The sequence below is a fragment of the Dama dama genome, chromosome 14 (genome assembly GCF_033118175.1).
Source record: "Dama dama isolate Ldn47 chromosome 14, ASM3311817v1, whole genome shotgun sequence".
Taxonomy (NCBI): Eukaryota; Metazoa; Chordata; class Mammalia; order Artiodactyla; family Cervidae; genus Dama; species Dama dama.
In genome coordinates this window covers 51,229,895-51,242,210 of record NC_083694.1, presented here as the reverse complement: position 1 = coordinate 51,242,210, position 12,316 = coordinate 51,229,895, and the positions used below count along the sequence as shown (strand labels likewise).

General features: G+C 41.3%; 1 protein-coding gene across 1 annotated transcript; it reads right to left on the bottom strand.

Annotated features, from left to right (window-relative positions):
• Positions 1 to 3,356: 3,356 nt before the first annotated feature.
• On the bottom strand, positions 3,357 to 5,966 carry LOC133068864 (PRAME family member 8-like). The gene is made up of 3 exons (XM_061159797.1): positions 5,680 to 5,966; positions 4,683 to 5,258; positions 3,357 to 3,930 (listed from the first exon to the last, which is right to left on the bottom strand). The coding sequence occupies exons 1-3, from the start codon at positions 5,964 to 5,966 to the stop codon at positions 3,357 to 3,359; spliced, it is 1,437 nt and encodes a 478-aa protein (XP_061015780.1).
• Between the last annotated feature and the right edge of the window lie 6,350 nt (positions 5,967 to 12,316).

Here is a 12,316-nt window from a genome sequence, read left to right as displayed (position 1 = left end):
GCCACAGGATGGGAAAAGGTCAGTTTTCATTCCAGTCCTAATGAATGGCAATGCCAAAGAATGTTCAAACTACTTCATTAATACAATTGCACTCATTTCACATGATAGCAAGGTGATGTTCAAAATCCTTCAAGTTATGCTTCAACAGTACGTGAACTTCCAGATGTACATATAAGCTGGATTTCGAAGAGGCAGAGGAATCAGAGATCAAACTGCCAACATTCATTGAATCATGGAGAAAGCAAGAGAGTTTCAGAAAAAAAGTCTTCTGCTGGTTCCAAATTGGGAAACAAGTATGTCAAGTCTGTATAGTGTCACCCTGCTTATTTAACTTACATGCAGAGTACATCATGAGAAACGCTGGGCTGGATGAAGCACAAGCTGGAATCAAGATTGCCAGGAGAAATATCAATAACCTTAGATATGCAGATAACACCACCATTATGGCAGAAAGTGAAGAGGAACTAAAGAGCTTCTTAATGAAAGTGAAAAGGGAGAGTGAAAAAGCTGGCTTAAAACTCAATATTCAAAAAACAAAGATCATGGCATCCAGTCCCATCACTTCATGGCAAATAGATGAAGAAATAATGGAAACAGTGAGAGACTTTATTTTCTTGGGCTCCAAAATCACTGCAGATGGTGACTGCAGCCATGAAATTAAAAGATGCTTGCTCCTTGGAAGAAAAGCTATGACAAACCTAGACAGCATATTAAAAAGCAGAGACATTACTTTGCTAACAAAGGTCCGCCTAGTCAAAGCTATGGTTTTTCCAGTAGTCATGTACAGATGTGAGAGTTGGGCTATAAAGAAAGCTGAGCACCGAAGAATTGATGCTTTTGAACTGTGGCATTGGAGAAGACTCTTGAGAATTCCTTGGACTGCAAGGAGATCAAACCAGTCAATCCTAAAGGAAATCAGTCCTGAATATTCATTCGAAGGACTGATGCTGAAGCTGAAACCCCAATACTTTGGCCATCTGATTCGAAAAACTGACTCGTTTGAAAATACCCTGATGCTGGGAAGGATTGAAGACAGGAGGAGAAGGCGATGACAGAGGATGAGACGGTTGGATGGCATCACCGACTCGATGGACATGAGTTTGAGCAAGCTCCGGGAGTTGGTGATGGACAGGGAAGTCTGGCGTGCTGCAGTCCATGGGGTCACAAACAATCAGACACTACTGAGTGACTGACTGAACCACACTGAATCTGCTTCATTGCCTGCACTAAAGCTTTTGACTGTGTGGATCACAACAAACTATGGAAAATTCTGAAACAGATAGTACCAGACTACCTTACATATCTTCTGAGAAATCTGTATGTGGGTTTAGAACCAACAGCTAGAATCTGACATGGAACAATTAACTGGTTGAAAGTTTGGAAAGGAGCTTGATAAGGCTGCATATTGTCACCCTGTCTATTTAACTTCTTCGAAGAGTTTGATCATGTGAAATGTCAGACTGGATGAGTCACAAGCTAGAATCAAGATTTCCAGGAGAAATATCAACAACCTCAGATATACAGATGATACCACTCTAATAACAGAAATTGAGGAGGAAAAACAGATTCTCTTGAAGAAGGTGAAAGAGAAGAGTGAAGAAATGGGCTTAAAACTCAACATTAAAAAACAAGATTATGCCATCTGGTCCCATCACTTCATGGTAAATAGAAGAGGAAAAAGTGGAAGAGGTGACAGATTTTATTTTCTTGGACTTCAAAATCACTGTGGACATTGACTGCAGCCATGAAATTAAAAGACATTTGCTCCTTAAAAGGAAAGCTATGACAAACCTAGACAGAGTATTAAAAAGCAGAGATATCACTTTGCTGACAGTGATTCATACAAAGTTATGGTTTTTCAAGTAGTCATGTACAAATGTGAGAGTTGGACCATAAGGAAGACTGAATGCCAAAAAATTGGTGCTTTCGAATTGTGGTGCTGGAGAAGACTCTTGAGAGTCCCTTGGACTGCCAGGAGATTAAACCAGTCAGTCCTAGAGGAAATCATTCCTGAATATTCCCTGGAAGGGCTGTTGCTGAAGTGCCAATACTTTGGCCACTTGATGTGAAGAACCAATTAATTGTAAAAGACCATGATGTTGGGAAAGATTGAAGGCAAAAAGAGAAGGGGGTGACAGAGGATGAGACGGTTAGATAGCGTCACTGACTCAATGGACCTAAATTTGAATGAACTCTGGGAGATACTGAAGGACAGAGGAGCCTGGCATGCTACCGTCCATGGGGTCAGAAGGAGTCAGATATGACTTAACCACTGAACAACAACAATAACAAATGTATCCTGTCTTCACCTGTCATGCTCACTTTCAGTGTTCAAGCAAATTGCATTACCCTGCAAGTATACCAGAGTTTAAACAGTTATGACAAGACTCCCTTAACCACACCTATTTTAACATCTCTGATACATAGTCACTATGGTAATGGTTCTTGAAGTTTTTTTCAGATCATGGATCTAGCCTTACCCGGTTCACTCCAGTACCAACCATGGAACTTTCAACTATGTTTCCATAAGTGTACAGTAGATGACCTTTTTACAAGAGAAGGCCAAAATCTCTATCCTCAGATCATGCTAATGCCACCATCTTCTGAATGTGTATTCCATGAAAATGCATGAAACTCTGATAAACCTGCACAGAGCAGCAGTTACCTCAGATTTTCCCTGCCTTCACCTGAACCTGCAGCCTCCCTATACTCTTCGCTACAAATACCCCAGCTTCTTTCCCTTTGAAGTGATAGGTCTCAGATTTGTTCTCCTGTCTCATCTCATGACTGCCTTGTAAATAAACACTGATTCTGCTGCAAATTTCAGGATTTGTCATTTGGCTTGCTGACCAACTTACTGAGTATGCTCCCCTTTGTCTATTAATCTACTGAACAGCAAAAGATGTAAGCAAAGAGGTAAGAGATGCTTCAGACAGAATAAACAATGTGCAGAATACTCAGTGCCTTTTTAAAATTAATAATTGGAGATTACTGAGGTATAAGCTGAAAAAGAGAGTAATATATCATGGAAGGCAGCAGTTGGTCTTCACTGAGGATCTCTTTATTTCTGATCATTGCTTTACAAACATCTACCCAGGGAAAGCTTCAACATGTGAATCTCAAGTCTATATTGACCTCCAAAACTATAGGTTCATATTTGACTGTATAAACACACATCCCCAAATGTCCCATCACTCCCAGTTCTCTACAATCACCCTTGCTGTATTATCTTTCCTTTCTGCATTCATAGTGAGCTGATGTCTGAAACCATGGATCAGTTTTCCTTTCATGATGCATCTATTGTCTAGAGTTTAGTTTCCAAGTGCTCATAAGAAAGCTTTGACAGATTCATCCAACTAGGCAGACATGTAACAGTGGCACAGAAAGGGATCCTCAGGATAGAATGTCTTATTGCACCAGCGAGGGCATGGGCTGGAGCTAAGCCAGATGGCCCTTGGACGTCCTAAATCCTGAATAATCTTAATGAGTTTATCCCGAAGCTGGGCCAGTTGGCCCAGGTGGAGGACTCCATGAGGGCTGTAACTCTCCTGAGGGGCAGGGTAAAACTCATCACTTAAGTTGATCAGCCCAGTGGTGCGACTCAGCAGCTTCTCCATGATGGCCATAGAGAGGACATTCCCACACAGACTGAAGGTCCTGAGCTGGGAACAGCAGCTCAGAACAGGCAGGACGGACTCAAGTTGGGACTCTGTGATCCCACATTGCTCTAAGTTCAGTTCCTGGAGGGTGGCTGCAACTTGCTCCAGAAGAATGTGGAGGATCTCAGGACTAAAGTCAGTCATGGTGACCCCACTCAGATCTAGGCCTTTGAGCTGATGGATGTTCGGGCACTGGGACAGATGGGTCAGGTCTGATTCTGTAAGATGGCAGTTACTTATTGCCAGGTGATCCAAGGGGGTCTTCAGAAATCTGGGGAAAAAAAGAAGCAATTAGGTATGAGAAAGTAAGGTAGCAGCTGAGCTAAAGTTGTCAGGTGATTTGCACAAAGACAAGGTCCTACTAACTGCATCAGTACCCAGAATGACTAGTCTCCTTTTAGCTGACATTTCATTTCTGTATCACCTGCAAACCACCTGCAGCTTTGTATGATCTCTGGTCATGCTTCACTATCATCCTCTCAGAATCATGCATATCTTAAATGTTAACTACCTTAACTAGAGCAAAAGATAACACTTTAGGGACTAGTCATTTGAGAAAAGCTCATTGTGTTCAGACCTCTTCTCTCTGTCTCTCTCTCACTTTCTTTTTTTCTGGCTGTACCACATATGCCACTTATGCAACCATACTTCCCCCACCAGGGGTCAAACCTGAGTACTCAACACTGAAATAGCAGAGTCCTAAACACTGGACCATCAGGGAAATCCCCAGACCATCTTTTTGAAACTGCTTGAGTCTGAGGTGGTTTCCCTTCTTTAATGCCCTCTTCACCTACCTTTTTTACTAAGTTATCTGACATAGTTTTCCCTTCCTAAGGAAGAACCCATCCCATCCTCACTGGATCCAAGCAACCATATCCATAGCTTTCTGATATGGTGGCCCTGTTCCTCTACCTTGATATCAGTGATGATGAAACCACAGCTCAGGATAGAGCAGCAAAGAACCCAGTGTGCTTGACTTGCCAATGTTCTGTTCACTGTTAACAGCCAGTGTTCCACACTCACCTGAGCATCTGGTCCAGGCAGCCTTCAAGGAAGGAGGGAGAGTCTAGATAGAGATCCTGGAGATGGTGCAGCTTGGGAAACTGAGAGGTAAATTGGACAACTTGCTGCTCCTGCTGCTCAAGGGAAGACATGTGAATGCGGGAGACATGGAGTCTCTGCATGTTGCTCATCTGACCCAGGAGAGGAGCAAACTTGGCCAGGGTGGACAGATGCCAAATCCAATTCACTTGCAACTCCTGGATATAGTCCAGCTGCACCATATTCAGGACCTTCGTGACATTTTCCATGGGCATTGCAAAGATGGTCAGCTTCTTACAGCAGAGGTGTATGGAAGCTTTTCTCTGCTCCATCCACCTGAGGAGGTAGGTGAGGAAGTTATCCAATGTCCTTTTTTTCAGGCAAAGCTCTATGTATACCTTCAGGGGAGCCAAGGGCTGGTGGATCCTTGAGCTCTGCTCAGCCACTGGTGCCATTCCTAAGTGCTGGCTCCAGACCACATGGGTGCTGGCTCCAGACCACATCCTCCAGAAGCTCTGGCCAGTATTCTGCAAATCTAGCACCTGCAGTTTGCACCTCCTATAAGGACGGAGAGTAACAGGGATGCATTAAAATCCACACAGAATGCAACCACAGTCTCAGAATTTGACAACTGACTGCCCACCCATGCTTTTATTTCACATATCTCATCACCTGCTGCCTTGCGCTCTTCAGTCTCTTTCCTCCAACTCCCTTTCTCCTCTTCTCCTTTCTAGTTCCCCACTTCTAGTGGGATTAAGCATCATAGGAAGGAGATGGGGCATGTTCTTTCAATCCTGCTTTCATTGTAGGCACATTTACACATCAGTAAAGTATTTCCCATAGTGAACCAATGCCTCTGAGCTTCTTCACTGCCATCCTCAGAACCCCCTGGCCCATCCATTGGCCATCTACTTAGCCCACCCCAGATGTCTCTTCCAGGATGCCCAGAACCCTATCAAGCTACCTGGGTCCGACTCACCTGGAACGAACATTCTGGGCAAGTAGGACATCAAGTGCTTCCAGCATTGCTTGTAGGGGCCCCACATGAGGCAGGTCAATGAGGCCCCCCAGAGGCAGGCAGACAAAGGGCCAGGCTTGCACCATGGCCTTTAGGGTCTTGATGTGTCTCCCATGGAAGGCGTCCATGAAGAGGGGTGGGAAGAGCTCTGTGGGCAGAAACTCCAGAGCAGAACAGACCAAGGCATCTTCCCTGAGCAGGTGCATTCCAGCCAGGTCCAAGAGTCTGGGTGGGGTCGGGACACTCATCCTGACTCTGCTTCAAAAGGAATCCTGTGGAAACTGCTAAGGAACAAAGCATCCATGTCAAGCCAAAGAGGAACACATCTAAGACCATCTCCCAACCCTTCAGAGCAATCTACTCAGGACTGAGGTCTCAGCTCTGGCAGGGGTGAAAGTGCTTCAATTAGACCATATGACATTCAGGCCTCAACGGGCACAAAGTTATGACTCTTTCCCTACTGGATTCAGAACAAGCCTCTCACAAGTATCAGTGAGGAGGAAAGGCAACCATTAGCCATTTCCATTCCATCCAGTGCTTTGCTTAATTCATGTCCCACCTGGATGTGAGTAGCAAGGAGGCTGAAACCTCACTCCAGCGTTTATGAGTGGAATATATCAGACCACCACTTGGAGCCCTCAATCTATGAGAAGAGGAAGGTCATTGGGACCCACACAGCCTCCATCCTTAGTTTCCCATAACATGAATGCCATTTGTGTAAAAAAATGTGTATTTGAAATTTCATGAAACAAAACTCCAACCAGATAGTTTAAATATCCGCTGGGTAAAGACATTAAAAAATGATACCAGCTAAAGCATTAATGAAAATGTTTGAGATTCAGGCAAAACTACACTGAGAGGCAAAACTAAAACCTGAAATGGGTTCATCAGAAAGAAATAAATTTTTGAAAACTCTCCCTGCCATCCAGAACTATAAGTCACTCTTCAAGAGTAGCTAACTGTGCGGAAGGAAAGGGTATTCTTTTATGATGGTGGTAACTTACTGGTCTGATGTGGCTGGCGGGGTGCTCAGATCTCAGACGCTGTGGAGAACTCAGCTGGTATCTCCAGAGCAGGAAGATTCTGCATCTCCTCTCTAGTGCTTCAGACTTTTATATACCTTTTCCTCCATAACCTCTCTGTCCCATTTGTTAATCCAATCAGAAAGGACCGCCTGATTAGATTATAGAGGACCCATTGGATTTATCCTGATTGGATCATCATATTTCTGTAGAGTAGTTGATTGAAATAGATACACATTCAGGAAACAAAAAGAATGATGGTGTGCCTGGGTGATCCAGGACCTATTCAGAGTCACTTCTCTAATACTGACTGAATTCTACCGATATGGACAGTTATATTCTTGGGTGTCAGACAGGAAAGGGATTGTTGGTTCCTGCCACTGAACAAAAGAAAAAAAAAAGTTGACAGAAACATTGTTGGGGGAACTTTGGTCAAATAAAAATGAGCAATATGTCCATGATTAAAACAGTCTCATGAAAACAGTGGTATGTTATAAAAGAAAACAAAATACACTCCTCCCTGTATCAGCTTTTCACTCAGGAGTTATGTGGGAAACCCAGGAGATTGTGAGCCTATCTAGGCAGCCAGGGAAGAGCTTTGTGGATGTGGTTGTTTTTCCAGCCTTAAGTCAAGCCTTCCCTGAAGATGGACAGGTCAAAATCTCAGTGAGAATAAGAGGGGTTTGTACAGTTTGCAGCTGGGCATTCCTAAAGAGACAACGTGAGTGATAATAGTAATGTTTCTTTTTTAAAGTTTTCTTTTTTATTTCTTTTTTTTTTGAAAACAAGGAAATGTAAAGACATTGCTCTAGGTTGTATTAAGATAATAAAAGAGGGCTTCCCTGTGACTCATTGGTGAAGAATCTGACCACCAATGCAGGATACACAGGTTTGATCCCTGGCTGGGGAATATCTCATGACACAGGGCAATTTAGTCCATGTGCCACAACTATTGAGCCCATGCTCCACAACAAGAGAATCTACTGCAGTGAGAAGCTACCACAATTAGAAGCCCACACACAGCAACTAGAAAGTAACCCCCTCTCAACACAAGTAGAGAAAAGCCCCCACAGAAATGATGACTCAGGGAAACAAAAATGAATAAAATAAACTAAAGAAATATAGTAAAAGAGAATGGTTTAGAGGAGACACTGTCATCTTAGATGGCATTTTTTTCCAAAAAAAAAAAAAAATGAAATCAGCACAACCAACTGTAAGAAAAGATTAAACCTAAGATGTGAGAAGAGGAACGGGTGTGAATACTGGAATCAGATATTTCCAAGACTGAGAGGCACTAAAGGTGGGCACTGTGAGTTCTTTGGGAACTTGGAGCCAGAGAAGAATTAAGCCTTGTTCAGCTCCAAATAACCCTGTCATCCAGGGGCAAGTGCTACCAGCTGAGGTTTGTTTATTTACTTATTTATTTATTTATTTCATGGAGGACAGTTTTCATATAGCAAATTTCCCAGCCATTTTTCAGGGGTGAGTGTATTTGCATGCTAAGTCACTTCAGTCGTGTCCAGTTCTTTAGGACCCCATGAACTGTAGCCTGCCAGGCTCCTCTATCCATGGGATTCTCCAGGCAAGAATACTGGAGTAGAAGCCAAACAAACCATAATTTCATTGGCCCCTTCCCTAGTTCATTTAGATCATTACTGTTTCCTCATAACTAGCTATGTTCAACATAGATTCTCATCAAAGTGACACCATTAGGTACAGAAATAAATTTCTGTTTTTCTCTTCATAAATACCAACACCTTTTCTGCACTAAATATGGGAATGTTTATTGGTGTTTAGTGTTCTACCACATTCAGGTATGATTCCCACTTTAGGCTGCATCATACAAAGGTTTCTTTGAAGTCTATGGCTACTCATAAAGGGAGCCCCTTTGTACACCTTTAAGAATTTTCCATGCCTAACACCCACCCCAGTTATTTGATGCCCAAATTATTCTTAACATCCCTGGTCACCAAGGTGAAGACACTCTGAAGGTAGTGTCTTGGTCACTCAGTCTTGGTCACTTTCGGGAAGATCAATTTCACCATATTTCTCTCATTTATATAAATGGCCTTTACATGAAATAGGTTTTAACTGTATTCTACTCATGACATTTTAAATCCTAGGCCATCAATCTGTTTTATTAATGACCTGCAATTAGATTGAGATTAGTAACAACAATAAGCATAAACATCTCTGGTATTGAACAGAAACTGGGTGAGCAACCATGCAGACACTTTTTATTCACTCCTTCAGATAGCCTTAAGAGAAAACCTAAACTTCACTCATATTTTCCTTATGTGTAAGCTGTTGAACCAAGGTCACTGCCAAGTAGAGGAAACTGCCCGTTTCTGTGCAGAGAATAATTAGCTGACAGGATCGGAAGGACTCCCCCAATTTGCCAGGAAACCTAAATGTTGGAAACAATGGTCAGAGAGGCTTAGTGTGATGTTAGTGGAAATTTGGAAATTGAAATGTCTAAGTTAGGAACGTCTCTATGGGATCACAGCATCTATGAAATTCAAAAGGGGCACTGTTCTAAAGGTTCACCTCTCATCCCCTTGTAGTTAGCATCTCCAGTCAAGTAATAAATAAAAGGGAATTTTAAACTACTTAATAATGCTAGTGAGTGTGTGATGAAAAGGGAAGCCTCTTACACTGTTGGTGGGAATGTAAATCGGTGCAACCACTATGGAAAACAGTATGGCGGCACCTCCAAAAACTAAAGATAGAATTGTTACATGGTCTAGCAATCTCACTTCTGGGCAAATATCCAGAAAAACCTATTATTCAAAAAGATACACTCATAGTTATATTCATAGTATTATTTACAATAGCCAAGAATGGAAACAGCCTAGACATCCATCAACAGAAAAGTGGAAAAAGAAGATGAGGGGTGTGTGTGTGTGTGTGTGTGTGTGTGTGTGTGTGTGTGTAATGGAATATTATCCAGCCATTAAAAAGAACAAGAGAAGCCACCACAATGAGGAAACCAAGAACTGCTGTAAATAGTTGCCCCCATTCACCACAACTAGAGAAAGCCCACACAGCAACAAAGACTGAGCACAGCCAAAATTAAAAAAAAAAATTATAAATAATTCTCTGAAGAAAATCTGTCAGCTGATATGGAAGTCTACAACAGTGACCAGACTCCAAGTTTGTCATTCTTGGGTATGTGAGAATTTGGGGCTATTCAGAAGAACTTTTCCTGCCTGAGCAGTCATCAGCTGTGGTAGTTGTGCCAAAGAAAATCAGAGACAGACACAAGTTTAAGTGTTGGAGATAAATTTTATTCAGGACTATGAATAAATGGGGTTCTTTTGATATTCCAAATTTGATAGTTTTGCACATACTTAGGAAAAGCCAGTTTGATAAAATATATTTTCAGAATTCTAATCTTACAGAAACAAAACAAAACAAAACAAATGCAAGTTACTTTGAGGAGTAACTTGCATTTATCATCCTGTTTCTTTGAGATGTAATTTTTCTACCTAATCTTAGGTATTTTTCCCCCCTGAGTATTGATATCTTGGTCACTGCCATTAGGAAGGTACACATATGTTGTTCATCTGACAACCAGTCTGATAAACTGGGATTCTATGCCAACTTTCAGAGACCTTTGTCAACTTAACCTTTGTTTCATCAGCTGTATAAAAGAGACATTTTACTTTCTTAGTCTATTTATTGAGACTAAGGTTTCTAGAGGTTATGGAAGCCACATCATTTGCACTATCATGTGTGGATACCTCTTGCATCTCTATTGGTATAAATTGCTATTAAAATACTACTCATCAGTAAATCCTTAAACTGGGGAAACTTCTCAATTGGAAAATTTTAGAGAACTCTTAAAATTTTTATTTAATTTTGAAAATAGAAATTTTATTTTTCTAAAAATTATACTGTGCTTCAAGACTTCATAAGTTGCAAAAGAATATGTTATCAACTTTTTAAGATTGATTTTTAATTTGCAGGGTAATTTCTTTACAATGTTGTGTTGGGTTCTGCCAAACAGCAGCACAAATCAGCCATTGGCATACATGTATCCCCTCTCTCTTGAACTTCCCTCTCCTCCTTAGAGAATTTTTATGAAAAGATACTTCATTGGTATCTATTTAAAAAAACACCTCAAAAGTGGATAAAAATACAGATGTATAATGACTAACCTAAGATGTCCCTTGGTTTAAAATGAATGAAACAAGTAAACAAAACTCAGTTTGGAAATCTTATTTCTGGTCTCAACTTCAGCTCAATGGTTTTTGTACAGGTTTTAATATTAAACTTTGTTTTCCACAAAACCTTTCCTTTTACAATGACTTTCAAAGAGTTGATAATTTATACCCTTGTAAACAAAGATGGCATCTGGTCTCATCACTTCATGGGAAATAAATGGGGGAACAGTGGAAATAGTGACAGACTTTATTGTTTTGGGCTCCAAAATCACTGCAGATGGTGATTGCAGCCATGAAATTAAAAGATGCTTACTCCTTGGAAGGAAAGTTATGATCAACCTAAATAGCATATTAAAAAGCAGAGACATTACTTTACCAACAAAGGTCCATCTAGTCAAGGCTATCGTTTTTTCAGTGGTCATGTATGGATGTGAGAGTTGGACTGTGAAGAAAGCTGAGCCTCGGCAAAGTGATGCTTTTGAACTGTGGTGTTGGAGAAGACTCTTGAGAGTCCCTTGGACTGCAAGGAGATCCAACCAGTCCATCCTAAAGGAGATCAGTCCTGGGTGTTCATTGGAAGGACTGATGTTGAAGCTGAAACTGCAATACTTTGGCCACCTCATGCAAAGAGTTGACTCATTGGAAAAGACCCTGATGCTGGGAGAGATTGGGGGCAGAAGGAGAAGGGGACGACTGAGGATTAGATGGCTGTATGGCATCACCAACTCGATGGACATGAGTTTGAGTAAACTCCGGGAGTTGGTGATGGACAGGGAGGCCTGGCGTGCTGTGATTCATGGGGTCGCTAAGAGTTGGACACGACTGAGTGACTGAACTGAACTGAACTGAAACAAAGATGAAGCATTTATAATTTTTTTCTCTAACTGACTCGTCCAGAATTTGGCTTTTCCAGCTGGCTACCCTGTGAACCTGATGGATTACTGACATCAGATGATATTTAGTTTTATTAATCATTGCTTAATTTGTTCTCACTTGTTTTCAAATTATTTATATCTTGTGCCTCTCTTTGTTGTATTATGAATTTATAAATGTAACTACCTATATATCTTATATCTCATCTACTTCATAAAATCAGTGTCTCTTGCATTATGCAAGGTGAACTCAGGCTTCTGACACAGCTAAACATCTTGAGGCCATCAAGCATATCTATAACCCTACAGAGAATATGTGTAATAGTACAACTCTAGACATGAGAAGAGATAACAAGGGAAAATATTTTCTGTATCTTAATAGACTAGTATGACAGGAGATCCACAGAGAATTATTATAAATACAGTACATTGGGCTTTCAGTTCAAGATGGCAAAGTAGAAGGACATGTGCTCCTCTCATCCTGAGAGAACACCAAAAGTGCAACCAGCTGCTAAACAACCATGAACAGGAGGATGCT

Coding starts and splice junctions, on each gene's coding strand:
- LOC133068864 (XM_061159797.1), bottom strand. CDS start 5,966: ATGAGTGTCCCGACCCCACCCAGACTCTTGGACCTGGCTGGAATGCAC. Junction 5,259..5,679: donor GCCCAGAATGTTCGTTCCAG/GTGAGTCGGACC, acceptor CCGTCCTTATAG/GAGGTGCAAACTGCAGGTGC. Junction 3,931..4,682: donor TGCCTGGACCAGATGCTCAG/GTGAGTGTGGAA, acceptor TTTTTTCCCCAG/ATTTCTGAAGACCCCCTTGG.